At 49.1% G+C, this 27568-nt stretch overlaps 1 protein-coding gene across 1 annotated transcript in view; it reads right to left on the bottom strand.

The window, feature by feature from the left end:
* The window catches only part of CSNK1G2 (casein kinase 1 gamma 2), a 40483-nt gene extending 17576 nt beyond the window's left edge, over positions 1-22907 (bottom strand). Inside the window, exon 1 of the mRNA XM_074939543.1 lies at positions 22581-22907. Coding sequence (XP_074795644.1) covers positions 22581-22767 — 187 coding nt within the window. The 5' untranslated portion in view covers positions 22768-22907. The remainder of the gene's footprint in view (positions 1-22580) is intronic.
* Positions 22908-27568: the final 4661 nt, after the last annotated feature.

The raw sequence follows: 27568 nt of genomic DNA, 5'->3' as shown, positions 1-27568 counted from the left end.
ACTTACAAACAACTCCCATGTATCAAACACAGAAGGCTGGGAACAAGCCAAATTCTCTAGCAAGCTCTTATTTTTAAAAGCAACCCCAGCGGTCAGGTGGTTGGCAGAGCAAGTGAACGGGGAGATCTTTGTTCCCTCGGCCCGTAACAAGGAACTGTCTCTGTACAGTTAGTGACAGGGCATGCTGCAGTTCTTTATCCCCAAGGCAGCACACTCAGATTCACTTGCTGTTTGGAAGCTACATGTTGTTCGGGTGACCAGAACAAGGTGCTGGGAACTGAGAGGGCCCCATGTCCAATGTTCTCTCAGGATGGAAGCAGTGCATGCTGGGACCTCTAGTCTTTCCAGGCCACATCTCTCCAACAAGTACGTGAAGGTACTTTCAATCTATTGCATTTCGTGGAAGCTGGCGGAGTCCCCAGCAAGTTATCAAGGTGCCCTGCGCAGCTGAAAGTCTGGGCATGGCCGTTAGCTCACCAGGAACGAGCGATGCGCGACTGCAAACATCTGCAGCAGGGAGGGAGGGGGGTTTCCTGCTCCTCCAGCAGCAGAGGGTCTTGTACAATAGCAGATGAACCTTGGCCTGACCTCACATCTCCGTCTCAAAATGGGACACAAGCCCCAAAGCCAGGACACCGCAAACAGCAGCCCAAGATGAGAATGGAGCAGGGCATCTTCCTTCAAGCACATCTGCTGCTCTGTGTTTATACAGCACCTAGCACAACAGGGCCCTCAGGCACTGCTGTAATTACCACATTACTACTACTAATGAACCATCGCTTCTCTGGAGCCCCGGGGCCCAGTGGGAGCAGAATGGCTACCTGTCACAGTAACTGAGCTCCTCTGGGGAGACAGCCTGCACAGACCCACGCTGCAGGTGCACCCACACACGAGCTTGGAGCCCCATGGGGCTACCCCCTGGCTTCATTCCCACCCCAGGATACTCCGAGGGGCATGGGAACAAAGGGACTGCTAGGCTCTGCAGAACTCCGGCTCCCTGCCTGCGGCAGTCAGCACAAAACAAGCAGCAGTTGGGATGTCCGCCCTTAGATAGCCCCAGGGCAAGGTTCCCCAAGAGACCGCTCCATTTAGAAAGCCCAAGCACAACAGCCTCCCTCATGGCCAAGTCATTGGGGATGGAACTGGGCACCTCCAGAACTGAACGCAGGAGTCTCTGCACCTGCAGCTAAAAAGCTGGACTCCATAGCTGGTGCTGTAACAGACCCATACACTGAGCAGTGGGTCTCACAAGTTTACATCTAGCCCCTGCGAGGCAGATCCCTGAGACCTCAGAGAGCATAAGGGAGCTCCTTTGAACACCAGAGTCCCTTTATTTACCTCAAGGCTCCAGTTACACCAGAGGATTAGTTTTTGCTTGATGTTACACTAAGGATGGCCAGCGCTGCCCCCAGGGGTCTGTCTAGTCCCATTGCACTGGGGTCTTTTCCTGGTTTGTAACATCTGACAGCAAACAACCTTCACTGAGCCACAGCCTCCCTCTCCCATGCCTCAAAGGAACAACACCCTAGGGAGGGAGCAGTTCTCCTTCTGCTGCTGCCTCTAGGACTGAGCTGGATTGGATTGCAAATCTCAGGGAGCAGTAAGGGCATGACCCTAGTCTCCCCACATCAATACAGGGCCCTTACAGAGCCCCGAGACGGTGCCCAACGGTAGATAATGCACAAAATGGATTTAGTTACAATTCCAACGTGAGCAACCAAGTGGCTAGAGCACAGGATTCCTGGGCTCCATTCCAGCCTGACCCATTTGTGTCACCTCAGGCAAGTCACTTTTCCTGCTTCGTGCCTCAGTTTCCCCATCTATACAATGGGGATAACAATTCTTCAATCTCAAACAGCTCTTTTCATCCATAGATCTCAAGTAATAATGTTTTCATCCCGCAGAGGGAGAAGGAAGGGTGAATCAGCGATGGCTTGTGATGTACTCCGAGATGGAAAGCTAAGATATGGGAAACTTGCCTGCCGGCCTACAGCTGGGGAAGGGGATGCTGCACAGCTGGGGCTGTTGGTGGAACCTTCACCATCAACAGGGCTTGGAAATTCATTTATTTGAAGGGCGGCAGATTCTCAGTCCAAAGTTCTAGATTTGCTACAGTTCTGATGGCGAAATTTCCTGTTTTTCCCGAATGGGGGTCAGGGATGTTCACACACATCACTCCCAAGCCCTGGCACCGATCTGGTTTATAACAGCTGTAGTGCGGCATAATGCTCATGTGTGACCAGCCTAGCAGGCTCTGCCAGTTTCCAGGCTGCTCAAAAGGAGTTCTCACCCTGCCCTGGCTTGGGACAGTTCAGAGTCACACTGCCCCTGAAGGAGGCAGAACTCCTCACCTGCTGCTAGATTCCTTCCCGCGGTGCAGCATCCTCCCCACAGCTCTGCGTGGTCCCAGGCCACGGCCTACCTCCCTCCCACCTCAGCTGGGGTGTCTGGTGCCCTAAAGGTTGTAAGGAGGAAGCAATCCCTGTTGTCCAGAGATCTCCTTCTCAGGGTGCACTGTTATTTACATCACTCAATTATCTGTAACAGCTGGGCACAGAATGCTGGGTGCCCTCTATCTCAGCCCAACCCACGCCCCATGCTCCCCATCTGTGGCACGCATGAAGCATGGATGACAGACCCGTACGTGACCTTGACCTCCCCAGGGCAGACACGCAGCAGGCGTCTCCTGGCTAGCAACCATCAGAGCAAGAGGGGAGTTGTCATTAAACAAAGTCTTTATTGAGCGAGAGAAGGGACAGATGGGAACACACAGCAGCGCTGACCCTTGCGCTGCCTATGGCAACAGGGAGTAGCAATATTCACACATGACTAGCCGCAGCCAAGGGTTTCCCAAGTGACTAGTGATTTTAGCAAAAACAGGAGGACTTGTGGCACCTTAGAGACTCACAAATTTATCCGAGCACAAGCTTTCCTCAGCTACAGCTCACTTCATCGGATGCATGCAGTGGAAAATATAGTGGGGAGATTTATATACACAGAGAACATGAAACAATGGGTGTTACCACACACACTGTAACGAGAGTGATCAGGTAAGGTGAACTATTACCAGCAGGAGAGGAAAAAAAACTTTTGTAGTGATAATCAAGGTGGGCCATTTCCAGCAGTTGACAAGAACGTGTGAGGAACAGTGGGGGGGGGAAATAAACATGGGGAAATAGTTTTACTTTGTGTAAGGACACATCCACTCCCAGTCTTTATTCAAGCCTAATTTAATGGTGTCCAGTTTGCAAATTACTTCCAATTCAGCAGTCTCTCGTTGGAGTCTGTTTTTGAAGGTTTTTTGTTGAAGAATTGTGACTTTTAGGTCTGTAATCGAGTGACCAGAGAGACTGAAGTGTTCTCTGACTGGTTTTTGAATGTTATAATTCTTGACGTCTGATTTGTGTCCATTTATTCTTTTACATAGAGACCATCCGGTGTGGCCAATGTACATGGCAGAGGGGTATTGCTGGCACATGATGTCGTATATCACATTGGTAGATGTGCAGGTGAACGAGCCTCTGATAGCGTGGCTGATGTGATTAGGCCCTATGATGGTGTCCCCTGAATAGATATGTGGACACAGTTGGCAACTGGCTTTGTTGCAAGGATAGGTTCCTGGGTTAGTGTTTTTGTTGTGTGGTGTGTGGTTGCTGGTGAGTATTTGCTTCAGGTTGGGGGGTTGTCTGTAAGCAACGACTGGCCTGTCTCCCAAGATCTGTGAGAGTGATGGGTCATCCTTCAGGATAGGTTGTAAGTCCTTGATGATGTGCTGGAGAGGTTTTAGTTGGGGGCTGAAGGTGACAGCTAGTGGCGTTCTGTTGTTTTCTTTGTTGGGCTTGTCCTGTAGTAGGTAACTTCTGGGTACTCTTCTGGCTCTGTCAATCTGTTTCTTCACTTCAGCAAGTGGGTATTGTAGTTGTCAGAACGCTTGAGAGAGATCTTGTAGGTGTTTGTCTCTGTCTGAGGGGTTGGAGCAAATGTGGTTGTATCGTGGAGCTTGGCGGTAGACAACAGATCATGTGGTGTGGTGTGGATGGAAGCAGGAGGCATGTAGGTAAGTATAGTGGTCAGTAGGTTTCCGGTGTAAGGTGGTGTTTGTGTGACCATCGCTTATTAGCGCCGTAGTGTCCAGGAAGTGGATCTCTTGTGTGGACTGGTCCAGGCCGAGGTTGATGGTGGGATTTTAGGTGTCCAGCAAGAAAAGCCTGAAAGGGGCCTGATTAGAGGGCACTCAGCATATTTTGGAAGACACCTTTAAGGTGTCTCCAGTAGGCTCCCAAAATCACCCGTCACTTTGGAAAATCGTGGCCAGTGTCCTCAGTTTATAGTTGCTTCTTGCTAGTCACGGCCTCGCTGGCATTGGGCTGGAAGTCCAGGTCCCCTCCGCCTCCTGTCCCACAGAGCTGAACTCAGTGCCTGCAGATGTCAGCCATGAGAAACCAGGGCTGCCTCTAGCCTCCTCCCCTCTGGGGACATCAAAGAGTTTTTTAAAAATCCGGTTGACTGATTGTTAATTAACACAAGTCACCCAGGCCACTCCACAATCGCTTGTTCTGGGCTCCCACACACCAGATGAGCAGGTACAAATGTGAGAGAGGTAACTCAAGTTACCAGGCAAACTGGTTCACTCCAGTTAAAAAGCCACTAGCATAAACAACCCCTTTTTCAGCTAGTGGGCATGGGCAACATTCAGATTCCAAGGCCTCAAGGGATCATCTAGTCTGACCTCCTGCATGTTGCAAGCCAGAGATCCACCCCCTATAATCTCTGCACTAAGTCCATACCTTCTGGCTGAGCTAGAGCATCTCTCTTACAAGATAGCCAGTCTTTAAATCCAGACCGCAAGTGATGGAGAATGCCCCACAGCCAATTGGTCTAACGGTTAATTACGCTCACTGTTAAAAAATTTTGCCTTATTTTAGGTAAGTCACGAAGATTCTACATGGAGTGTCAGAAACAGACTCATCAACCCCATACCAAAATAGGAACCTCTCCCCTTCAAAAGCCAGCGACTCTAGCAACGCTGGTACTTTTTATTTTTATAGTGCCTTTTACTGGATATGCATATATATACAGTATTATGTCCATACACTGCGAGAGCGCCCACTTGCTGCTACGGAGATGGTCCGAGACAGCGAACACAAGATGCAATATTCCCGACAGCATTTTCTTTCTAACTCTGTCCCCCTATTGCCATTAGAGCTCACGGGCTGGAACTTTTGAAGAAGATGGCCTGCGTTCCTTTGCAATGAACAACAGAAACAGCAGAAGGCACCTCCAGGCTGAGAGCACAGTACCTCCTGATGCTTGGCTGGCAGGTGACCAGGGTAGGAGGTAGGGGAAAAGGCCTTGTCCCTCTCCACCTGTTTAAAGGAGGAAGGGCCACAGTGGAAACCGAAGCAGTGAGATTACCTAAAATCTGTGTGTTGGGAGAGAATTAGAGTCACGTTAAAGCTGTATTTATTTTCTGCACGAGCAGGAAGTGTGAATCATCATCATCATCCAGCTCAGCAGGACCACTGGAGTGTGCATGTCACACACCTGCAGTCTAGGGAAAGGAAAACCTAGGGATTATTTTTACAGCCTAAAGCATCTCTGACTTTAAAAGCCAAAACACGCTTTTTGCGCAAGCTTATCACCCTTCCCTCTGCCCCTTACTGCTCTGCACAACCTCTCTGGCAGAAGGCATGGATTTGTGAGCCAGTCCGAAAAGGTTCTCCTCAGCACGGTGCTTGATGCGCACAGCTGAGCAAGAGGAGGCTGCTGTTCACAGAGCCATGAACTGGAGCTGGGAAGGGGAACCGTCCTACAGAATATAAATTACAAGGAGGCTTATTTACTCAAGGAAATTTCAGCCAAAGCTGGGTGCCTCACATTTAGCACCTCACTAAGTGGCCTGAATATCAAAGATGCAGCACACGGCCAACACCCAGAGGCTTTTAAAGGAAGCTGCACCATAACACAGGGTTTATATTACCACAGCCAGTGCCAAGCAGGCATACACCTTAGAAATGTGTTAAAGGATTCATATGGTATCACCCCTGAGCCTGGTTAGGCAGAGAATTCAGTGGGGTCTGTTTCCAAAAAGATCTAAACTCCCATTTCACCCATCTCCTTCCAGAATAAACATTTAGCTCTCTGAATGTATTGGAGCTAATTGTTTCAGTTTGCCTTTAAGAGGCAGACAACTGAACAGAAAGCCATGAGATTCAGGCACAGCTAAGCAGCGTGGGTATCCGATGTTACGTGCACAGGTCTCATTTCTGACTCGTTGTGACTGAATTACTCAGACACAGCTCTTGGTGCCCATCAGAAGCAGCAATAACCCTCTCCTTGTGACAGCTGCTGTGAAACTGTGTCCCCAGTAGAATGACAAGGAGAGGAATGCAGGGGAGATATGAGCACAATTGCTCCTACCGGGTATAATTTTCCATGAGGTGTTGGCTGGCCTTTTGAGGAGCAGAACCCTGCCCCATGACAGAGCAATGCTGCATTTCAAACCACTCCACCTCCACCACAGTAATAGTAGGAAGGATGGTTTAATGGACAGAGCGCTGGGCCTCAGGATATCTGGGCTCAATTCCCAGCTCAGCCACAGACTCCCTGCACAATCTTGGGCAGGATACACCTCCAATGCTATGCCTCAGTTGTCCATCTGTAAAGTGAGAATAATACTTCCCCTTCTCCTTACAGGAATGTGGAGAGTGATGCTGAACTGCTCAGATATTATGGTGAGGGCTAGATAAGTATCAGTTATCTATTCTAGACAAATGACATGAGACAGTACAGGAAGATGTGTGCACCAGCTACAGAATGGGAGCCAGGACTCATGGGGTCTAGTCTTAACTTTCACCAACACAATTTTCACCAACACCAATTTTACAGCTGGGAAAAAAAACCTGTCAAGGGGCCAAATGCTTGAGCAGTGCTCCGAGAGAGAGAGCGAGCGAGCACTCTGTAATTACCAATGCATGGATAGAAGGTACTAAAGCAAGGCAAAGGATTATGGGTATCAGCATTTGGAAGGGCCCCTCAGTGTGCATGAATTCTCTCATGAGCTAGCACTTGCCCCACAACTCTTAGGAGAAACTCAGTGGTTCTGCATAAGGTGAGAACCCCTGGCCCAGTGAACACGTGGGCTGGATAGGAGGGACCTTTTTGAAGAGATCAAGCATTTCAGGATTGCACACTCTCCCCCCTCACTCCCCAGCTCTAAGCTCCTTTACAGTGGCTGCTGTCTCCGATACACAGTACATGGAAACAGTCCAGTAAACAGAGGAACACAGGGAGGATTAACATGCCCAGGGAGCTTCTCTTTCATTCAGCATAACCTCAGCATTTTGCAGACGTCACAAGGGGGTTGGGGGGGGGGCAGAGAAGTAGAAAGTAAAAGGGGAGCCAGTGGCAGAAGCTTCTCTCCCCTTACTCCCTGGTTCAGGTGCTGGAACTAGGGGTGTAGCCGCACCCTCTGAATTGAAGTGGCTTCCATAATATACAGGGTTTACAGTTTGGTTCAATGGCTCTCAGCACCCTCACTAAACAAATTATTCCTGCACCACTGCCCTGGGTTGGACTGTGGGAATCCTTAAGTGCTATCAGGGGCAAGGCGGGGGCTGGCATCCCACCCCATCCTGGGATTGACTCTGGCTGAGCCAACACTGAGGCTTGCAGCAGCTACAAAAGGTTCTGTAATGTAACAGAGTTCTTGAGTGCTCCATGGTATCATTCATACAATCATAGAATATCAGGGTTGGAAGAGACCTCAGGAGGTCATCTAGTCCAACCCCCTGCTCAAAGCAGGATCAACACCAACTAAATCATCCCAGCCAGGGCTTTGTCAAGCAGGGCCTTAAAAACCTCTAAGGATGGAGATTCCACCACCTCCCTAGGTAACCCATTCCAGTGCTTCACCACCCTCCTAGTGAAATAAATAGTGTTTCTTAATATCCAACCTAGACCTCCCCCACTGCAACTTGAGATCATTGCTTCTTGTTCTGCCAGGATCACCATAACTGCTGGACATGTAAAGTGGGGGCATCACCTTGACACTGAAGGGTGAGTTAAGTGGTAGTGGCAGGAACTGCGCTGGTCCTCAAGGCTCACTGCCATTTATGGGGGGTTACAGTCCCATTCAAAGGAGCTTTTCTCTCACCCGTTGCTGCGTGACAGGCCCACAGAAAACAGACCATCCCAAGGATCAGTGAACCCAGCCATCTACACCAGGCTCTCACACAACAGGTCTTGGCCTCTCACCTCATTCTGTTTTAGTTCTCCCAGTCCCAGGGGTTACCTGTAGTGAACAAAGCCCCCTTGAACCTGCTTAGAACCAATGGAAACTACTGTCTCCAGCATGCTGGATCACTCCACCCACCCCTGAAACGCAGCCATCTCTAGTGTGGAACGCAGCAGATTTTTAACAGCTATGTGATAATTGAGGACAGAAAGTGAAGAATCCACTTACACTGCAAAGAGAATGTAGACATGGACAAAATCACCAACCCTGGACTTTTGCTGGATGATAGGGACTACAGCCTAGACCTTCAAAGGCCTAGAAATCAATGAGAGTTAGGTGCCAAAACACCTCTGAAGATAGAGGCCTAACATCCTCCCTCTTTCGCAAAGGCTCATGGTGAACAGGACCCTTCTGCTAACCTCTTCTCTGCTGGACTGGGGCATTTGGGCAGTACTGGCTCAGCCCGAACGACACCACTGCCTGGTTTTCCCCAGGCAATTTTCCATCCCACTACTGCCCAAGCCAAAGGCTGCTGCAGCTTTGAGATCTCAGCTGAAAGGAGAGGCCCCAGTATGTGACTAACGATGTTCAAATACAAACTCCACTCAGACTTTCCAGGCTTGAACAAATGCCATGAAAAGTCTCTTGCAGCTCATCCCAGCTCAGCGCTAAGCCTGTGGGGCACTCAACCCTTCAGCAACCCCACGAGCACTTGGAGACAACAGCTCATGTGATGGGGATCACTATCCTCAACCTGCATACACTGACTTCAGGTCACATCTTGCAGTTCAGCTGCTGCCACCCTAGCTGCCTCGAGTCAGTACAACCAGCTGATTGTCAAAACCAGGGGTCTCAAAGTCCCGGCCCACGAACCTCCCCACTGTGGCCCACAGAGTAGAGATGCATGCACACATGCTGCTGGCAGTGTCTGCTGCAGGTGCCGCCCCCCACTGCTCCCACTGGCTGGGGGAGAGGGACAGAGATACCATCACTAGTTGCCGGGCAGAATCAGCCACGGAGGCAGTATGGCTGCCCCCCACAATGAATATAAACAAGTCAAAATGCCGAACGCAACTATCTGATGCACATCTTGCTGCAATCCTGAAGGTTTCAACTGCTCAGTCACGGAGGCCAAACATCCACAAACTGACAGAACTGAAGCGTTGCCAGGTGTCTGGCAAACAACAAAAAACTCTCTGGCAGGTGAAGAATTGTATGAGAAGTTGCACGACAGTTTTATTGTTTCTAAGAAATTCGAAATAAAAAATACAATATAAACGTTCTCTTTTCTGAAGACCATCTTCAGTGACATTATTGGCCTACTGGGAGGATTTAAGGACTGGAACTGGCCCTAAGGTAAATTGAGTTTGAGACCCCTGGGCCAAAACGATACAATTATGTCCTACTGGGGAGGGGGAGACCTGAGGTGGCCAATGCAAGGGGATTTGCCCCCTGCTTACACAAGACTGCAGAGGGAGGAGAGCGTATGACATATCTTGACGGACACCCGACGGGGATGACAGGACCAGAACTCAGGAAAAGTGACAGCAATATAACTGATGCAGCGCAGCATCCAGCACATGCAGGCAAATGCCCTGCTGGTGGGGTAGGGGTGTTGGAGGGAATGTAACTGTTCTAAATGAGAACAAGTTAGTGTGGATGGATAGGGATGCAAGTGGGAGATGTACCATCACTGCCCCCCGCTGGCTGAGTTTGTCAATTGCCCAGTCTGTATCAGCCCCCTCGATAGGGTGTTATAATACACCAATATACAGCACCACCCTCAGCCAGGTGCTATGCTGGTGCACAGAGTTACACGGCACCGTGCTTACACTTCTGATCCTGGGACTGAATCACGTAATCCGCATGCAGGTCCGGAAAGGGCAGGTAAATTGTACCATAACCCAGCCAATCAGGACTAGTTCTGTGCCTCCAACAAAACAGCTAGAGAGGGGTGGGAGCATGGGGAAGGGTTTGATTATTAACTGTTGATCTAGCCCCCAGAGTGTGCTAGGTGCTTAAAGACAGAGCCCTGCCCTATGGAGTTTGCAGTCTAAAGAAGAGTGGGAGGGCTGGGAGTCAGGCCTCCTGGGGTCTCTCTCCCCAGAAACTGCATCCACAATGTGGGAACCCCTCCTTGAGCTGTCTGCTGGAAGGGAGTTAGAATCACCCTGGAAAATGGTTCTGGTGGTTTGCTATTTTCCCTCCCCTCCTCTGCATGTTTCACAAAGCGAGAACTTTATTATAACCGTCCACAGGCAACCATAGAGGGAACCACACGTCTGCTAGTGACATGTCAGGAAGCGCCACAGAATCTGCATGAGTGAATGTGGTTTTTAGAAAAAAACGAGGAGATGAGAGCTGCTGAAAAACAAAAATATTTTGGTTTGTGGCACTGGCTGATGCAAGGCGTTGCTTGTGCTGCACAGAAGCAAGACACTTGGAGGAAACGTCTACAGCCGGAGGAAGGTTACGCTGGGGTAGGACTACACCACAGAGGCATAACTAGGCACAAGAGCATTTAAACCCTCCCTGTTTGTAACAATATAACTGGTAAAAGCTAGGGTGTGTATTTCTCTGAACCCCTTAAATAATTTTCCCACCTGCCCCTCTCCCTTCCAAAATGAGTTTGGAAAGTGCTATTTTGACACCTGTTTCTGCACGTCACACCAGCCTTCCTCTGACCTTTTATCATACATGCTGCAAGCATGAGGAGAGAAATGGGGGTCTTGAGGCTAAGTCAGTGGCCTGGGGACAAGGGCACAATTCCCAGCTTTGCCACAGATCCCCTGAGGGACCCTCTGTGCCAGTTTCCCATCCCACCCCTTGTCTGTTTAGATCATCAGCTCTCTGGGGCAGCGACTGTCTCTCATTATGCATACAGACAGTACAGAGCAAGACAGCCCTGATCTCAGGCAGTGCCTCTAGGTATACTAAAAAATTACACTTCCTCTTTCCTCACCCCACTGGTTGCATGAAAGAAACCAGCATAGCAGTGTGTAAAGGCAGGCACAGGCATATGGATTTGCAATGAATTTGAAGAGGACAACTTAAAATTGGCCCCAAATGTAAATAATCCACAACGGCTCCTCCAGACCAACAGAAAATGGTTTCCATAATTAAAAAAATAAACACAGATCCCAATGAAAACAGCTTTCTTAAAACAACTCCCTCCCCTGCAGTGTCTGAAACCCAATCAGCACCAAGAACCTGAACATGAAACTGTTTTTCATTGCTTTTCAAGACAATTAAGTCCAAAGCAGACTACAAAGAGTTAAAAAGGGATCTCACAAAACTGGGTGACTGGGAAACAAAATGGAAGATGAAATTCAATGTTGAAAAATGCCAAATAGTGCATATTGGCAAACAAACCCAACTATCCATACAAACGGATGGGGTCTAAATTAACTGTTACCACTCAAGAAAGATCTTGGAGTCACCGTGGACGGTTCTGAAAACATTCACTCAGTGTGCAGCGGCAGTCAAAAAAAAAAAAAGCTAACAATGTTAGGAACCATTAGGAAAGGAATAGATAATAGGCAGAAAATCCCATGCACCGCTACAGACTAGGGACCGAGTGGCTAGGCAGCAGTTCTCCAGAAAAGGACCTAGGGGTTACAGTGGACGAGAAGCTGGATATGAGTCAACAGTGTGCCCTTGTTGCCAAGAAGGCCAATGGCATTTTGGGCTGTGTAAGTAGGGGCATTGCCAGCAGATCGAGGGACGTGATTGTTCCGCTCTATTGGACATTGGTGAGGCCTCATCTGGAGTACTGTGTCCAGTTTTGGGCCCCACACTACAAGAAGGATGTGGAAAAATTGGAAAGAGTCCAGCGGAGGGCAACAAAAATGATTAGGGGCTGGAACACATGACTTATGAGGAGAGGCTGAGGGAACTGGGATTGTTTAGTCTGCAGAAGAGAAGAATGAGGGGGCATTTGGTAGCTGCTTTCAACTACCTGAAAGGGGGTTCCAAAGAGGATGGATCTAGACTGTTCTCAGTGGCAGCTGACGACAGAACAAGGAGTAATGGTCTCAAGTTGCAGTGGGGGAGGTTTAGGTTGGATATTAGGAAAAGCTTTTTCACTAGGAGGGTGGTGAAACACTGGAATGTATTACCTAGGGAGGTGGTGGAATCTCCTTCCTTAGATATTTTTAAGGTCAGGCTTGACAAAGCCCTGGCTGGGATGATTTAGTTGGGGATGGGTCCTGCTTTGAGCAGGGGGTTGGACTAAATGACCTCCTGAGGTCCCTTCCAACCCTGATATTCTATGATCATAATGCCACTCTATAAATCCATGGCACACCCTCACCATGAATACTGCATGCAGTTCTGGTCACCCCACCTCAAAAAAACAGATACTCAAATTGGAAAAGATACAGAAAAGGGCAACACAAATGATTAGGGGTATGGAACAGCTTCCATCTGAGCAGAGATTAAAAAGACTGGCACTGTTCAGCTTGGAAAAGAGACGACTAAGGGGGATATGACAGAGGTCTATAAAATAATGAATGGTGTAGAGAAAGTAAATAAGGAAGTGTTATTTACCCCCTTCACATAAACACAAGAACCAGGGGTCACCCAATTAAATTAATAGGCAGCAGGTTGAAAAACAAACAAAAGGAAGCACAGGCTGAAGTGAGCTGTAGCTCACGAAAGTTTATGCTCTAATAAATTTGTTAGTCTCTAAGGTGCCACAAGTACTCCTGTTTGGGTTTTTTTTTGTTTTTTTTATTTAAAGGAAGCACTTCACTCAACACACCATCAACCTGTGGAGCTCGTTGCCAGAGGATGTTGTGAAGGGCAAAAGAATAACTGGGTTCAAAAAAAGAATTAGATAAGTTCTTGGAGGATTGGTCCATCAATGGCTGTTAGCCCCATGCTCTGGGTGTCCCTAAACCTCTGACTGCCAGATGCAGGGACTGGATGAGAGGGGATGGATCACTTGATAATTGCCCTGATCTGTTCATTCCCTCTGAACCAGCGATGGCTAATGCCAGGTGCAAGTCAAGATACTGCATGGCCACTCTTATTTTCTTATGCTTCAACCAAGAGAAACGCACAAAGTAAACAGGCCATAACTGGCGTAGATCAGTGAAATGGATTAATGCGCTACAGTGTAATCAAGGGAAAGGGACCGGTTTGTAAGCAACATGTGGATTTTTTTTTCCAGTCATCTTTTAAAAAATGAATTAAGTGCTTTTAAGAAAGCAGGGCAGCATGCCCACTGCCCCAAAAGAACAGTACAGGACACCCTAAAAGGAGATAAGCCTATGAATCAGTCTGAGGTGAGCACACATCCCCTCCCCCTTCCTCTTAGGTCTCTTCAATAGACACTGTGACAAAGCTCTGTCCTTGCCTCCGTGGGTCCTGCGTTTCCTGGCGGATTTCGCTAGCCTCAGAGGCTCACTGTGACCCTCCACGTAACCCTTCTTTCTCTAGAGACAAGGGTCACAGTCTACTGAGCCATTTTCATCATAAGCCAGCAAGGGAGGTGAGAAGAAGTTATCCTTCCTTGCACAGTCTCTGTTGTCTCCCAGTCTCAGTGATTAATCAGGGGGCAAAGGTGGGGGGTGAGCCCAGGCCCACCCTCTACTCCGGGCTCCAGCCTAGGGACCCTAATAGTATCCGCTATGGTAGCTGACCTTTTAGAAACATGACTTGTACAATTCCCTGGGCTACTTGCCCCACAGCAGCCCTCACTTCCTCAAGCTCCACTTCACCCTTACCTCAGGGCCTCCTTCCTTGTGCCTGATATGGTGTGTACTACTCAGCCTCTCCAACAGCGCAACTTCCTCCCACAGCTCCTGACATGCACACCCACCTGACTGACTGGGAGGCTTTTAACTAATTTCAGCCAGCCCCTGATTGGCTTCAGGTGTCCCAATCAACCTAGCCTTCTCCCTGCCTTCTGAAAAGTTCTTAATTAGTCCCAGGTGTCTTAATTGACCTGGAGCAGCTTCCATTTCACTTAACCTGGTACCAGGGATTTGTTTAGCCTGGAGCTAATATATCTATCTCCCACTACTTTTCTATAGCCATCTGGCATTACCCCATCACAACACCCAATGGACAATACCCCACAGGCACCTGGGCTTTCCCAGCAAGATCACCCCATGAGACTGAGCCCAAACATACAGCCACCGCATCTGGGACCCAGACCCTCTGAAAGGCTGGATCCCAAATGCAGTAACATAGGTCAATGTTTTTAAATGTTTTAAATGTGAGCCCGCCCTTAAAGCCTCTAGCAAGAGGTCATTATCATATACATAAGATGGAAGGGGTGCAAAGGCTGGGAGGACACAGGGCAGAGTTAAGGTTCTTTGGGCAACCTTAACTCTGCAAAGCCACTTTTAAAAAAGTTTACTATTAACTTTGGACTTTCCAGACTAACTTTTTTTTAAAAGACTCCTACAACACCCTCAGTAAAATGCCAATCCCTCCATCATGGATGGTTCCATAACAGATCCTGGGAGTGGCAGACACAAGTATCTCGCTCAGATGACAAAAAAGTGTTTTAAAGTTATCCACACTTGCACTGCAAGGCCACTGCAGGAAATGCACAGACGAGTGAAGTCCTGTGCAAGTGGTTACCCAGAACCACTGATGGAGAGACACCCAGCTGGATAAAGGCTCAGCTAGAAAACAGACACACTGAATACCTGGGAACATGAGAGCTCTTTGAGGCCGCACTCAAGGTCAGTGGCCCAACATGAAGACGACTCATTGCTGACCCTCCCAGCTTGATATCCCAGGATTTACATGATTGCTAATAGATTGGTCCTCATGCTCTTTGCCCGGACAGGAGGACACAGCCATGCACAGACACTGGGGTCCTTGCAAAGGAGCGCTTGATTAAAGTACTGCATGTGGTTTGTAACATTTCTACACTCAGAGAGCAGGGTAACCATCCTCCTGTGAAGGCAGAAGCCTCACTCCAGGGACTCAGGCTTCCATTCAGAGTCATGTGAGATACTCCCCTAGATTCCAAGGTGGGGAAGAGAATCAGGCCTTGATGCTCAGTATCCTGCACAGCCATTACAAACCAGGGCTCACAGCTGCCTGTCTTCCTAGCTGCTGCTCCTTGGCTAGCACTCTGTCATGCATGTCAGTGCTTTTCCTCTCCTCCCTTTGGGCACAAGCCACCCTGGTAACAAGCCAGTCTCCCAGCTCTCATCCTTAACTTGTGGCAGCCAGAGAAAGCAGATGGCTGCACACTTCACAACCTCTCTGCAGAGTATGCCGCTGGGCCAGAGCCCGGTGCCAGGGCCCTTTGGAAAAGGTGGCACATGGCCCATTGGCCACCCCTGCTCTAAACAGCTTCCTCCTGTTTCAAATTTCAGAAGGCAGCAGCATTGGTCTCTACCATGGAAGCAGCCTGGTCAAGGCACCAGGCGCATTGTAGCGCTGGCCCTTGGTAACTAGCTGGAAGGGGGTAAGCAGTGGGGGATGTAGGGTGTTCCTGCAGTTCCCACCATACTCTCCAGCTGCAGCTGCTGCATTTTGAAACATGCCTAAGGGCAGGAGGTGGCCTCAAGTTCCCAGCAAACCAATTAAACTGGTGGGATGGGGGAGGAACTGGGGTGGTGATGTGGGTGGGGTGCGCAGGGACGGGGAAGGCCACTGCTGCTGGCTGGCCTGGATGAGCAGGCAAGTCACCATGGTTGGATCTTTATCCAAGAGGAAAGGGCACAACCTCCTATGCAGCCAAAGGATACCAGTGCTGGACACCTGGGAGCAACAAGACCCGGAGACTGTTTAACCCCTGGACAGTAAGAGTGCAGACGTCCTCTGGAGACTAGATAGTTGTGTCTCCTGTCAGTTCCTCCGATGACCTCTGCTTTTCTACCAGCCTCGCTCAAACGGAGTTTGAGGTGGTTGCTCTCCACCCAAGCCCTGGCGTCCCTCCAACATGAGGCCAGCAGAGCAACATCACTGTGGGCAGGCTGAGAAAGGCGACTGGAAGCACATTGGTGGCACTGCAGCAGCTTCTTGGTCAGTCTCATAAACCCAGCTCTCCGGAAGGACTGTTCATTTTCCTGCTGTCCTGGTTTCAATGTTTACATGGTTATAAGCCAGTGAAGAAGTTCTGTCTGTATAGCCTGTAAGCTCTTTGGGGCTCTTTCAGTATGTGTCTTGTCAACACCAAGCAAAAAAGGGACCTGATCTCAACTGGGGCCTTGAAGTGTTACTGTAACATACCTAGACCAGTGGTTTTCCACCTCTAGGTCCACAGACTATGTTTAAGATTTCCAAAGGGGTTCACACTTCCATTCAAAATGTTTTAGGGGTCCACAGATGAAAAAAGGTTGAAAACCCCTGCCCTAGACAATAAGAGACATTGGGAGCCAGAAACTCCTGTTGTCTGGCTTTCATTCCCCTCTTGGCTTTCAGCATATCCCTTAAGCTAACATTTTCAGAAGTGGCTTCTGATTTTCAGCACCTCCCCCAAGCGGGACAATCAAGATCTAAGGCGCCTCTCTCCCCAAATAAAAAGTAGCACCAGCTTTTAAAAGTCAGGTGGTAAAGTTGGTCAATGTTACAAACAAGGAAGTTGTGTGTAGAAAATTTTCCTTTTTGAAATGGACCATTTTCCTATGTTTTTTCCTCCCCCCAAACTGAAACTGTTCTCAAAACACCCAAGACAATTTAATTTTGGTCATGAAAAGTTTCTATAATGTTTTCAAAAGCAGCAAGTTTCCCTTGCAACTGGAAACATGTCCAAAAATCTGTTTTTTAAAATCCAAAACTAATTTTGGATTTTGCAACCAGTTCTGCTTTGGGTGTTTCGTTTCCCCCAGGACAAATCTTACCAACTCTGCTACCAAGGACTGCTGCGGAGATAAGTATGTGCACAAATGGCACTAGATAGTCTCATTTACATTTGACACTGACTACATTGGTCTCTGTCCTTAGTCCTTCACCAAGGCTGAATCAAAGATGAAGTGAGCTGTAGCTCATGAAAGCTTATGCTCAAATAAATTGGTTAGTCTCTAAGGTACCACAAGTACTCCTTTTCTTTTTGCGAATACAGACTAACACGGCTGCTACTCTGAAACCTGTCAAAGATCTTTGCTATTATCTGCTGGCTTCTCCCGCCTTGTCCCCCAAACTTTCCCCAAAGAGGGTGGCATTATTTGATTTCTCTCTGGGCAGGCAGCATTTTCTCCAGTCATTTGGTTCCTTCACACATGCTCCGGCATGCATATGGATCAAGGCTTGCATTTTTGATGAGTGACTACTTTTATTTGGCTCCTGAAAGCGTTCTTGAGCCTTGAAATAAGTTAATGGCGTATCTGAGAAGGAAGTAAATTGGATTTTAGGAGCAAGCAGACCAAATTGTACTGGGACACTCCCCATCCAGCCCAATGGCCCGTTTTATCATGCCATTTTACAGACAAGCATTAATGTATTACAAGATGCGTGGGCCTCCTAGAATAACTGCATGCAGGGACTTTAATGTCAATGGCAAGTAGAAATCCACCCAACAAGCACCAACCTCTGCAGAATCCCAAATTCCAGTGGAAGAAGAAATCTTCCTTTTCTAGCCCTCATGGTTTCGAGCATAACCATGCATCTAGGAACCAATGCAGTGCTGTCTTCCTAAGTGTGCAAGCAGCCTGCTCCTGGGCCTCTACTGCTGCTCAGACCTTGCCAACCTGCAGCAAAGTGAATGCAGGCCAGGGCTTTACCCATTTCTACTGCTGCTATTCAGAGCCTTGTAAGCAGCTGTGAAACTGACAAATCTGGTCAATTTCTTTCTGCCACATCTTGAGAAGTCTCTGATGGGCAGCAGATGCAGGAATTGAAGCTATTTACTGGGGAAGTGATCCTAAAGAAAGAGAGGCTGGGGAAGGGGCCCAATAGCAAAGACACTCACACTGGAGCAGCCAGAGGGTTGAGAGAAAGCAGACTGGAGACCCCTCCTCAATTGCAACAGACTGCAGGAGTGGAACAGTCGCAGAGCCAGTCCCATACAAAATCAACCCCAGGCCTCTCAGCAATCATTTGGCTGGGAGGTGGGTAGAAGAGAAATCCAAGAGAGATAGTTCTTCTCACTCCCAGCAGGCAGAAGTGGTTTGTGGGTTGGAGTGGGAGGCTTCCCATTTATCTCGCATATACTGGCTGAAGGCTGACACACCAGCAAGTCTAGAAATCACTACCTGGCAAGGAAGTACATTTTACTACAGGAATTTGTACCAGCCAAGTGATGTTCCAGGTGGAGCATATCAAGCCAGCAGAAGGGGGAGTCGGCAGGATTTCTCCACAGCTGGGGATCTTCAGCAGTCAGATTTCTCGCTTCATCTTAGCCACTGATTCCATTCAGTGCAGAAGCTGCAGGGCTGGGGTAGCTCCCTGCACTGGGGCTGTCTCACTCCATGCACTGGGAGCAGCAGGTGAGGGAATGGAGGATTTGGCCATGACCCTCTCTGTTCCCTCATGACACTGTAAGGTGCTGCGTGCAGCCCACCACAGCTAGTCTGATTTTGGGAGGAGGGATCTGAGCTGCTCCCCAAGATTCAGGGAGACAGACTTCCCACTTCCCCGAAGGCAGGAACTGCTTGGCTTGGTTTTAAACACAGCCTTTTCCCAAGCTTTGCAATTAAGCTGCAAGCACATCAGGGAGTTTGGGAGCATGCTGATTTGCCAAGCACCACCAAGTCTGTCGCGCTAGGCAGAGCTAGCATGAACTCAACGCACCCAGAGTCAGCGTGCTGAATGCAGGGAGGTAGGCGTGCTCTGTCCCTCCCTCCAGTCACACTGCCTCACAGGCTGCAGAACTTCAGACACCATCCCGCTTGCTGGTTCTTCCCACAGGCAGATGGTGTGAAGCGAAGCCCACATCTAGCTTTAGGCTCAGTCTGGAGAGATACAGGTTGGGGCAACACGTGCCACTGGAGTCCCTGAGACTCTATCTTGGGAATGAGCTACATCAGTTCTCCCTCCAACGCAGTTAATTTTCCAAATATTCTCTGCCTGGGCCAAAATCTTTGTCTAGCAAATACTTGTTCAACACGGTGAAGTCCAATTCACATTCCTAGAGGCACTGTAGAGCAACACCAGACTGCAAAGGGCCTTTCACAGCCGCAGGACACCAGTGCAGCGTGCACCAAGCCAAGAGTCGAAAGAATAGTAAATATGGCAGGCGACCAGCTTGGCTTAATGGTGAAATCCTAGCAGATCTTAAACATAAAAAAGAAGCTTACAAGAAGTGGAAGGTTGGACATATGACCAGGGAAGAGTATAAAAATATTGCTCGGGCATGTAGGAATGAAATCAGGAGGGCCAAATCGCACCTGGAGCTGCAGCTAGCAAGAGATGTCAAGAGTAACAAGAAGGGTTTCTTCAGGTATGTTGGCAACAAGAAGAAAGCCAAGGAAAGTGTGGGCCCCTTACTGAATGAGGGAGGCAACCTAGTGACAGAGGATGTGGAAAAAGCTAATGTGCTCAATGCTTTTTTTGCCTCTGTCTTCACTAACAAGGACAGCTCCCAGACTGCTGCGCTGGGCATCGCAACATGGGGAGTAGATGGCCAGCCCTCTGTGGAGAAAGAGGTGGTTAGGGACTATTTAGAAAAGCTGGACGTGCACAAGTCCATGGGGCCAGACGAGTTGCATCCGAGAATGCTAAAGGAATTGGTGGATGTGATTGCAGAGCCATTGGCCATTATCTTTGAAAACTCGTGGCGAACGGGGGAAGTCCCAGATGACTGGAAAAAGGCTAATGTAGTGCCAATCTTTAAAAAAGGGAAGAAGGAGGATCCTGGGAACTACAGGCCAGTCAGCCTCACCTCAGTCCCCGGAAAAATCATGGAGCAGGTCCTCAAGGAATCAATCCTGAAGCACTTACACGAGAGTAAAGTGATCAGGAACAGTCAGCATGGATTCACCAAGGGAAGGTCATGCCTGACTAATCTAATCGCCTTCTATGATGAGATTACTGATTCTGTGGATGAAGGGAAAGCAGTGGATGTATTGTTTCTTGACTTTAGCAAAGCTTTTGACACTGTCTCCCACAGTATTCTTGTCAGCAAGTTAAAGAAGTATGGGCTGGATGAATGCACTATAAGGTGGGTAGAAAGTTGGCTAGATTGTCGGGCTCAACGGGTAGTGATCAATGGCTCCATGTCTAGTTGGCAGCCGGTGTCAAGTGGAGTGCCCCAGGGGTCGGTCCTGGGGCCGGTTTTGTTCAATATCTTCATAAATGATCTGGAGGATGGTGTGGATTGCACTCTTAGCAAATTTGCAGATGATACTAAACTGGGAGGAGTGGTAGATACACTGGAGGGCAGAGATAGGATACAGAGGGACCTAGACAAATTGGAGGATTGGGCCAAAAGAAACCTGATGAGGTTCAATAAGGATAAGTGCAGGATCCTGCACTTAGGACAGAAGAACCCAATGCACAGCTACAGACTAGGGACCGAATGGCTAGGCAGCAGTTCTGCGGAAAAGGACCTAGGGGTTACAGTGGACGAGAAGCTGGATATGAGTCAGCAGTGTGCCCTTGTTGCCAAGAAGGCCAATGGCATTTTGGGATGTATAAGTAGGGGCATAGCGAGCAGATCGAGGGACGTGATCGTTCCCCTCTATTCGACATTGGTGAGGCCTCATCTGGAGTACTGTGTCCAGTTTTGGGCCCCACACTACAAGAAGGATGTGGATAAATTGGAGAGAGTCCAGCGAAGGGCAACAAAAATGATTAGGGGTCTGGAACACATGACTTATGAGGAGAGGCTGAGGGAACTGGGATTGTTTAGTCTGCAGAAGAGAAGAATGAGGGGGGATTTGATAGCTGCTTTCAACTACCTGAGAGGTGGTTCCAAAGAGGATGGTTCTAGACTATTCTCAGTGGTAGAAGATGACAGGACAAGGAGTAATGGTCTCAAGTTGCAGTGGGGGAGGTTTAGGTTGGAAATCAGGAAAAAATTTTTCACTAGGAGGGTGGTGAAACACTGGAATGCGTTACCTAGGGAGGTGGTAGAATCTCCTTCCTTAGAAGTTTTTAAGGTCAGGCTTGACAAAGCCCTGGCTGGGATGATTTAATTGGGGATTGGTCCTGCTTTGAGCAGGGAGTTGGACTAGATGACCTCCTGAGGTCCCTTCCAACCCTGATATTCTATGATTCTATGATAAGAGTTACAGCTTGGCGAAAACCTGCCAGTGAGGTTTTTTTTTTTTTTTTTGCTTTTTTGACAAGCAATGGCCCTCTCCACCTCCTTCCCACCCTGAAAATGTTTTGCTTTGTTCAAAGTTTCCTGGGTTTTTTTTTTAAGACACGCCCCTCCCCCAAAAGGAAAGTACCCAAGGATATTTTAAAAAAATATATTTTTCAAAATCTCTCTCAGAAAATACTGTTTTCCAACCATCTCTACTGAGAGCTAAACGCTTTTGGCTACTGCAGCTGTATGTTCTGTCTGATGGCAAATATTCATTCCCACCCTCTTCCCCATGTGCTGTTAGCAGATGCTCTCTGTCTCACACCTTGCCCCCACTCCATTCTCCCTCTGACCTCTCCTCCCTTCGAGGGCCTGCCCTTATAGGAAGCCACCTGGTGGTCAAGAGACTTCTGTCCAAACTCTTTCTTCTCTGCGGGGGAAGAACGAGAAGCCGTATGCTGCAACCCATGAGTAACAGACATTTGCTGGCGTTTAGTGGCGCACATGATACAGATTCACAGATTCCAAAGCCAGAAGGGACCATGATGATCATCCAGTCTGACCTCCTGTATAACACAGGCCACAGAACTTCCCCAATACAAATGCATCTTTGTAGATACCTTGTGAAACCCATTCAAATTGACATTGCCTCTAGGACTGAAAACACTGGGATGAAAGGGATCAATTTCATTATCAGATCTTCCCTACTGATCTCAAAGAGGGTGATCAGAAACCCCCTCTGTGACCATCAGCCCTTCTGCTTTAGGATGGGCTTAGAAATGTTTTAACTCACACCTTCCAGGCAGGGCTTCTGTGGTCAGGGAGTCCAGTGCAAGGACACTGGGGAGAAGACACCAGGGAGAAAGGAGTATTTCTGGGAGAGAGATTTTATGCAAATGAGGCAATACATATTTGTGAAATGCAAATCAGGGCATTACCTCTTGCATAAAAGAGTCAATTTTCTGGGCCTGCAGCCTTAATGCTGTCTGACACGGCTCCCTGTAAAGATCTATAGCAGGAGGGTGGGGAATGGTTCCTCCTGTTACTCTCATAAAGGAGGACGGCACCGATATGGATCACCCCTCAGCATTCTCAGGGGGGAAAAGGGAAGAGCTGGATGGATTTCACAGTAGGACCACAGTGTGCAATCACAGCAAGGATGAAAATAAAATAGGCCCATCTCACCTAGACGGAGCTCCCCGAAATTGCCGCATCCAATCTTCTTCCCGACACGGAAGTTGGGGCCCACCATTAAGACTCCAGAGTTTGTCCCTGCGCTCCGGCTCCCATGGCTGCTCCTTCCTCCACCTGCCTTGGACATTCTTTTGCCTTCCTCTGTCTCCCCTTTCCCTCCTCTCTTATCAAAATCCATAAGTTTGTGATACCCCGGCCTCTCCACGGTTACGCTGCTGCCATACAAATCCCAAAGCCACCAAAACTTGAGGGGGGAGGGAGGGGAAGGAAAAATAAAAAAAAGCAGGGCTCTTCTCGGTCAATACACCATCACGGTCTGAGATGGAGGGGAGGGGGCTGAGGGGGTCACTGCCACCCACAGGCGCCGGGCTACTGCAATGTTAGTGCTTTTGAAGGTCCCGCCGGGATTCTCATCTTCGCCTGCTTTGGCCCGCTCTTTGGTGAAGAGCGCATTCTGCGGAGAGGATCCTGCCAGCTTAGATCCTTCGGCTCCCGCCAGCTTAGATCCTTCGGCTCCCAACTGTAAAAGACAGAAGGACAAAATTAGTGTGCATGCTTCCATAAAGTAGGGGGAGTTATAAATTATGTAGAGCTTTTACAGAGGAACACAGGGTGGGGGAAGGTACTGAAGTGGAACAGAGCAAAGTGTTTGGCAGTCAGGAGTACTGGGTTCTACTCCCAGCTCAACAGAATGACCCCAGGCAACTCATCTGACTGACCCCTCTTCCTGCCTCAGTTTATCCTCCTCATTTCACAGGCGGACATGTACCTGGCAGGGGGTGACTGAGGCTTAACTAGTTAACCATTAGGATGTGTGTTCAGATCCTGAGATGGCAGAGGCTAATGAAGCAGGGTCCCTTAGGGTAGCAACCAAAGAAACCCACTTGGGTCGACAAACGCCCTCAGATGCAGATTAAACAGCCTCCTGTTCGCTCTTAGCAAGAGAGGGGTGTGCGCGTGTGTGTGTTTCTCTGTCCAGAGGTCCTTCAGAAGACATTTTTATTTTGCAGTGGGGGTTGAGGGTAGGGAAAGACAACCAGACAAAAAACTATCCAGGCTGCTCTGAGGCCCCAGGTGCATTCTGGGCTCCTTCCCATGGCAATAGTGCAATGGCAGGCTCGCACTGCTTGGGGAAGACAGCCCCACACTACTGATCCTAGGGTCTCCAGCAGCCGGATAAACACCCCATCCGCATAGCAGATTTACCATTTTGTATCAGACTTCCAAACCTTTGTCATCTTTCTACAGAGAAGCTCACTGGGGTGGTTTGGGGGCACGATGCCTAGTGAGCATTCCTGGAGGAGTTGGTAGGGGAAACAAAGGATGATGGACTGAAAGGGAGCCATCAGAGAGATGCTGCTTATTGGCCATACCTGATAGGACAGATGCAGCCCCAGAGAGGCAGCGGAAGAGGACGAGAGTCACTAGACTACTTGGAACAATGGTGAAACAAAAGGACCCTGGGATTTACTATGCAGTCAAAAGGGGATCTTCCCTCCCACACAGGAATTTCCTGGGTCTGAAGACATCCACTCTCAAGCTAACTCAGTCAGAGAACTTTTTGCTGTGCACGAGCTGCAATCCTGTAGTCTGTGTTCTGCCTAGCACTGTCTACACGCTATATCAGTTAGGGGTGGAATTATTATTATTTTTTAAAATAAGTCTATAGATTAGTGCCTATAGGGGTAGTTACAGTGGTACTACCTCCCACCCCCAAGTGTAGATGCATTTCATTGGTATAAAACAGGGCTTGGACTGGTTTACAACACAAACACATCACACTACTGTGAGCTCCTTTTCACACCAATGTGGTGCATCTGGGGATTTGCACTGTCATGGCTACATTGGTGCAAAACCAGCCCCGTCTGCACAGACAGGGCCTGGGATTCTCTCTACTTCCTACAAGTTAACAACAAGCCTTGTTTTTATTTTAAAAGCTGCAATGAGGCAGGGTGATTGCCAGGGCTAATCACTGCTGGGGCCTTTGATCAGAGTGAGGAACAGACAGCTGGGGTGCTGGGCCCGGGGACAAAGATTCTACTGCTTCAATTGCAAGCCCCTGAGGGCAGATACTGCCTTTTTGCTGTAGGATTGTACAGCACTTGCACAGTGAAGTCCTGATCTGTGACTGGGGCCCCTAGATGCTACTGCAGTCTAAATAAATGCTGCCAGCTAAAGAATGCCACTATAGGACTGCCAAGAGGTTCCTGTGTAGCATTCAGAGGGAGGCAAAGCACGACGGAATCCCCAAGGATAAACTTCTTAGAGACGGAAGACCACGCTCCATGTTCCCCATCCAGTGGAAGTGAGGGGAAGAAATACAGCTAGTGAGTGTGGGAGAAAGGGCAGCACAGAGCAGAGACCTGGAGTGGCAGGGACAGTGCTAATGGATTGCAGCCTGCTCTGCCAGACCCTTCGACCCCACAGGGTCCCAGTACTCGGGCTCCAGCCTGAGCCCGGAAATCTATACAGCCTGAGCTCCACAAGCTGGGTCAGCTGGTGCAGGCCAGAAGCGGGTTCTTCGTTGTGTAGACATACACATAGAAACAAGGTATCCCATCTTGGGGGCAGCAAGCAGCCTTTAGCTACCCTGGGAACAAAGGAGGCAAGAGAGAGGCCCATGAAGAGACAAGTACAAGGATCACTGCAGCGAGGTAACTGGATGCAAAGTTAATTGGCAAGCACTGGGATGTGGCAAAGGGGTTCCTAGGGCTAGAGAGAGACAGCTGCAGGCAATAGGTATACAATCAGCTCTATTGTTCTGGGATGGAAGCAGCTGCAGAGGAGCAATAAACTCAGCAACTTTCACTGGTGAGAGGCGGGTGGGGCGCGACTACCATGTGGGGCAGGCTGCCAGGGCAGGGGTGAGACAAGTGAGCGTCAGGATGAGCTGGCAGCTACAGTGCTGGACTGGGATGCAGGGCTGGGTTCTATGGCAGAGCAGGGAACCAATTCCCTCCTGGAAGACCTTGGGCAAATCACTGAAGGTGAAGTTTTCAGAAGGACCTATGTGACTTAGGAGCCCAAGTCTCAGAAAGCCAATGGGATATACACTCCTAAGTCACTTGACAATAGTACTGAGGGGCCTAAGTCACTTCAAGGGTGAAATTTTCAAAAAGCACTTCAGTATCATTTTAAAGTGACTTAGGCACTTGAGCCTAAATCCTATTGACTTCCTATAAGACAGGCTCCCAAATCACATAGGCATGTTTGAAAATTTGATGCTCAAGGTGTCTGCGCTTCAGTCCCCACCAGTAAAATGGGGATAACGGTCCCTGCCACCCACCTTATGCCTGTTGTCTGTTTAGTCTGAGCTTTTTGGGGCTTGGTCTAATCTCTCACCATGACTATCTACACTAATGGTAGCGTATAGAATACAGGCACTATATGGGCAGCTACGTGCTCTAGTGAGAGGCTCCAGAAGGGGGACAGAGTAAGGAAAAAACTCTGGCAGGTCCCTGCTGTCTCCCCGCAACCGGAGCCTTTCCCAGCTGTCTCCTGGCAACCAGAGCCTTTCCCGTGGCAGGCACCACTTGGGCATACAGACAGCCGTGTAGGGTACATACTCTGAGGGTTCAGGCATGTAGGGCACCCTACTCACATAAACCATGCCTCACCATCTACACCAGGATTGGGCAACTTGCCCCCGAGAAGGAGCCAGAATTTATCAATCTGCATTGCCGAAGAGCCACAGTAACACATCAGCAGCCGCATCAGCTCCCGCCCCAGCCCCCAGTGTCTCCCACCCACCAGCAGCACTGCTGATCAGCACCTAACCCTCCATCCCTGCGCCTCCCATGATCAGCTGTTTTATGGCGTGCAGGAGGTGGGGGGGGGGGAGGAAGGGGGAGGATCAAGGGCATGGCAGGCTCAGGGGAGGGGGTGGGAAGGGGTGGAGTGGGGGCAGGGCCTGTGGCAGAGCCAGGGGTTGAGCAGTGAGCACCCCCCGGCACATTGGAAAGTTGGCGCCTGTAGCTCCAGCCCCGGAGTTGGTGCCTAGACAAGGAGCTGCATATTAACCTCTGAAGAGCCACATGCAGCTCTGGAGCCACAGGTTGGCCACCCTGGTGTAGGCGTATCTTATATGTACATACAGCACCGACCACAATTGGGCCCCGATCTTGGCTGGGTCTTTAAGGTGCTACCTTAATACAAACAATGAGTAACTAGACACCCTTCCCTTGAGTTTCCTTCCCGGGGGGGGGATGGGGACACACAGAGTTCTCATCTCATTGCACAATGAATCAAAATGTTTTATTTCGTGGCCACCTCTCAGCTCCTCTTTCCCTACAACACAGCTCCAAAGGGAATAATTATCAAGCTTGCTGGGGGGCAGAGTAAAATTTTTCTGCTCACAAAAAGGTAGGGAGCAGAGCACATTAGTTTTGCCTGCTGGATGTTCAGCCTGGATGTGCAGTATAATCTGGGAAGACTCGTGTCTCAGCCTGTTACAGCACAGATTGCTCAGATCAGTGATGGGGAGGAAAAAGTCAAGGGGTGAAAAGATAAGAGCATGTGTGGTGTAGAAGTTGGAGCAAGGCAATAGGGATCCAGATCTTCGCCAGGTATGTACCCTCAAGCAAGTCACACTCCTTCTGTGCCTCAGTTTCCCCATCTCAGTGGCACTGTAAGGCTCAATTAAGTTGCTCTTAGAGCCATCCTCTAATGAGAAATGCTTTAGAGAGCAAAGAGATCAGTACTAAAAACAATTTTCTTAAATACATTTGTAAAAAAATGCCCAGGGAGGCAGTAAAGCCCAGTGGACAGGGCAACAGACTGGGAGGACACCTGGGGTCTGCCACCGAATCAGTGCGTAGCTTTGGGCAAGTAATTTCATTGTTCTCTGCCTCAATTTCTCCTGCTGTGAAATGGGGACTGAGATACTTACCCATCACTGTACAGCACTAGGTGATCTATAGACAGACAGAGCTAGATGGCACAAAAGAGCTAGACAGGAGTAAAAGGTCCTTACGTATCCT

Source organism: Natator depressus, chromosome 25, assembly GCF_965152275.1.
Source record: "Natator depressus isolate rNatDep1 chromosome 25, rNatDep2.hap1, whole genome shotgun sequence".
Lineage (NCBI taxonomy): Eukaryota > Metazoa > Chordata > Testudines > Cheloniidae > Natator > Natator depressus.
This window is presented reverse-complemented; position numbering and strand designations above follow the sequence as displayed.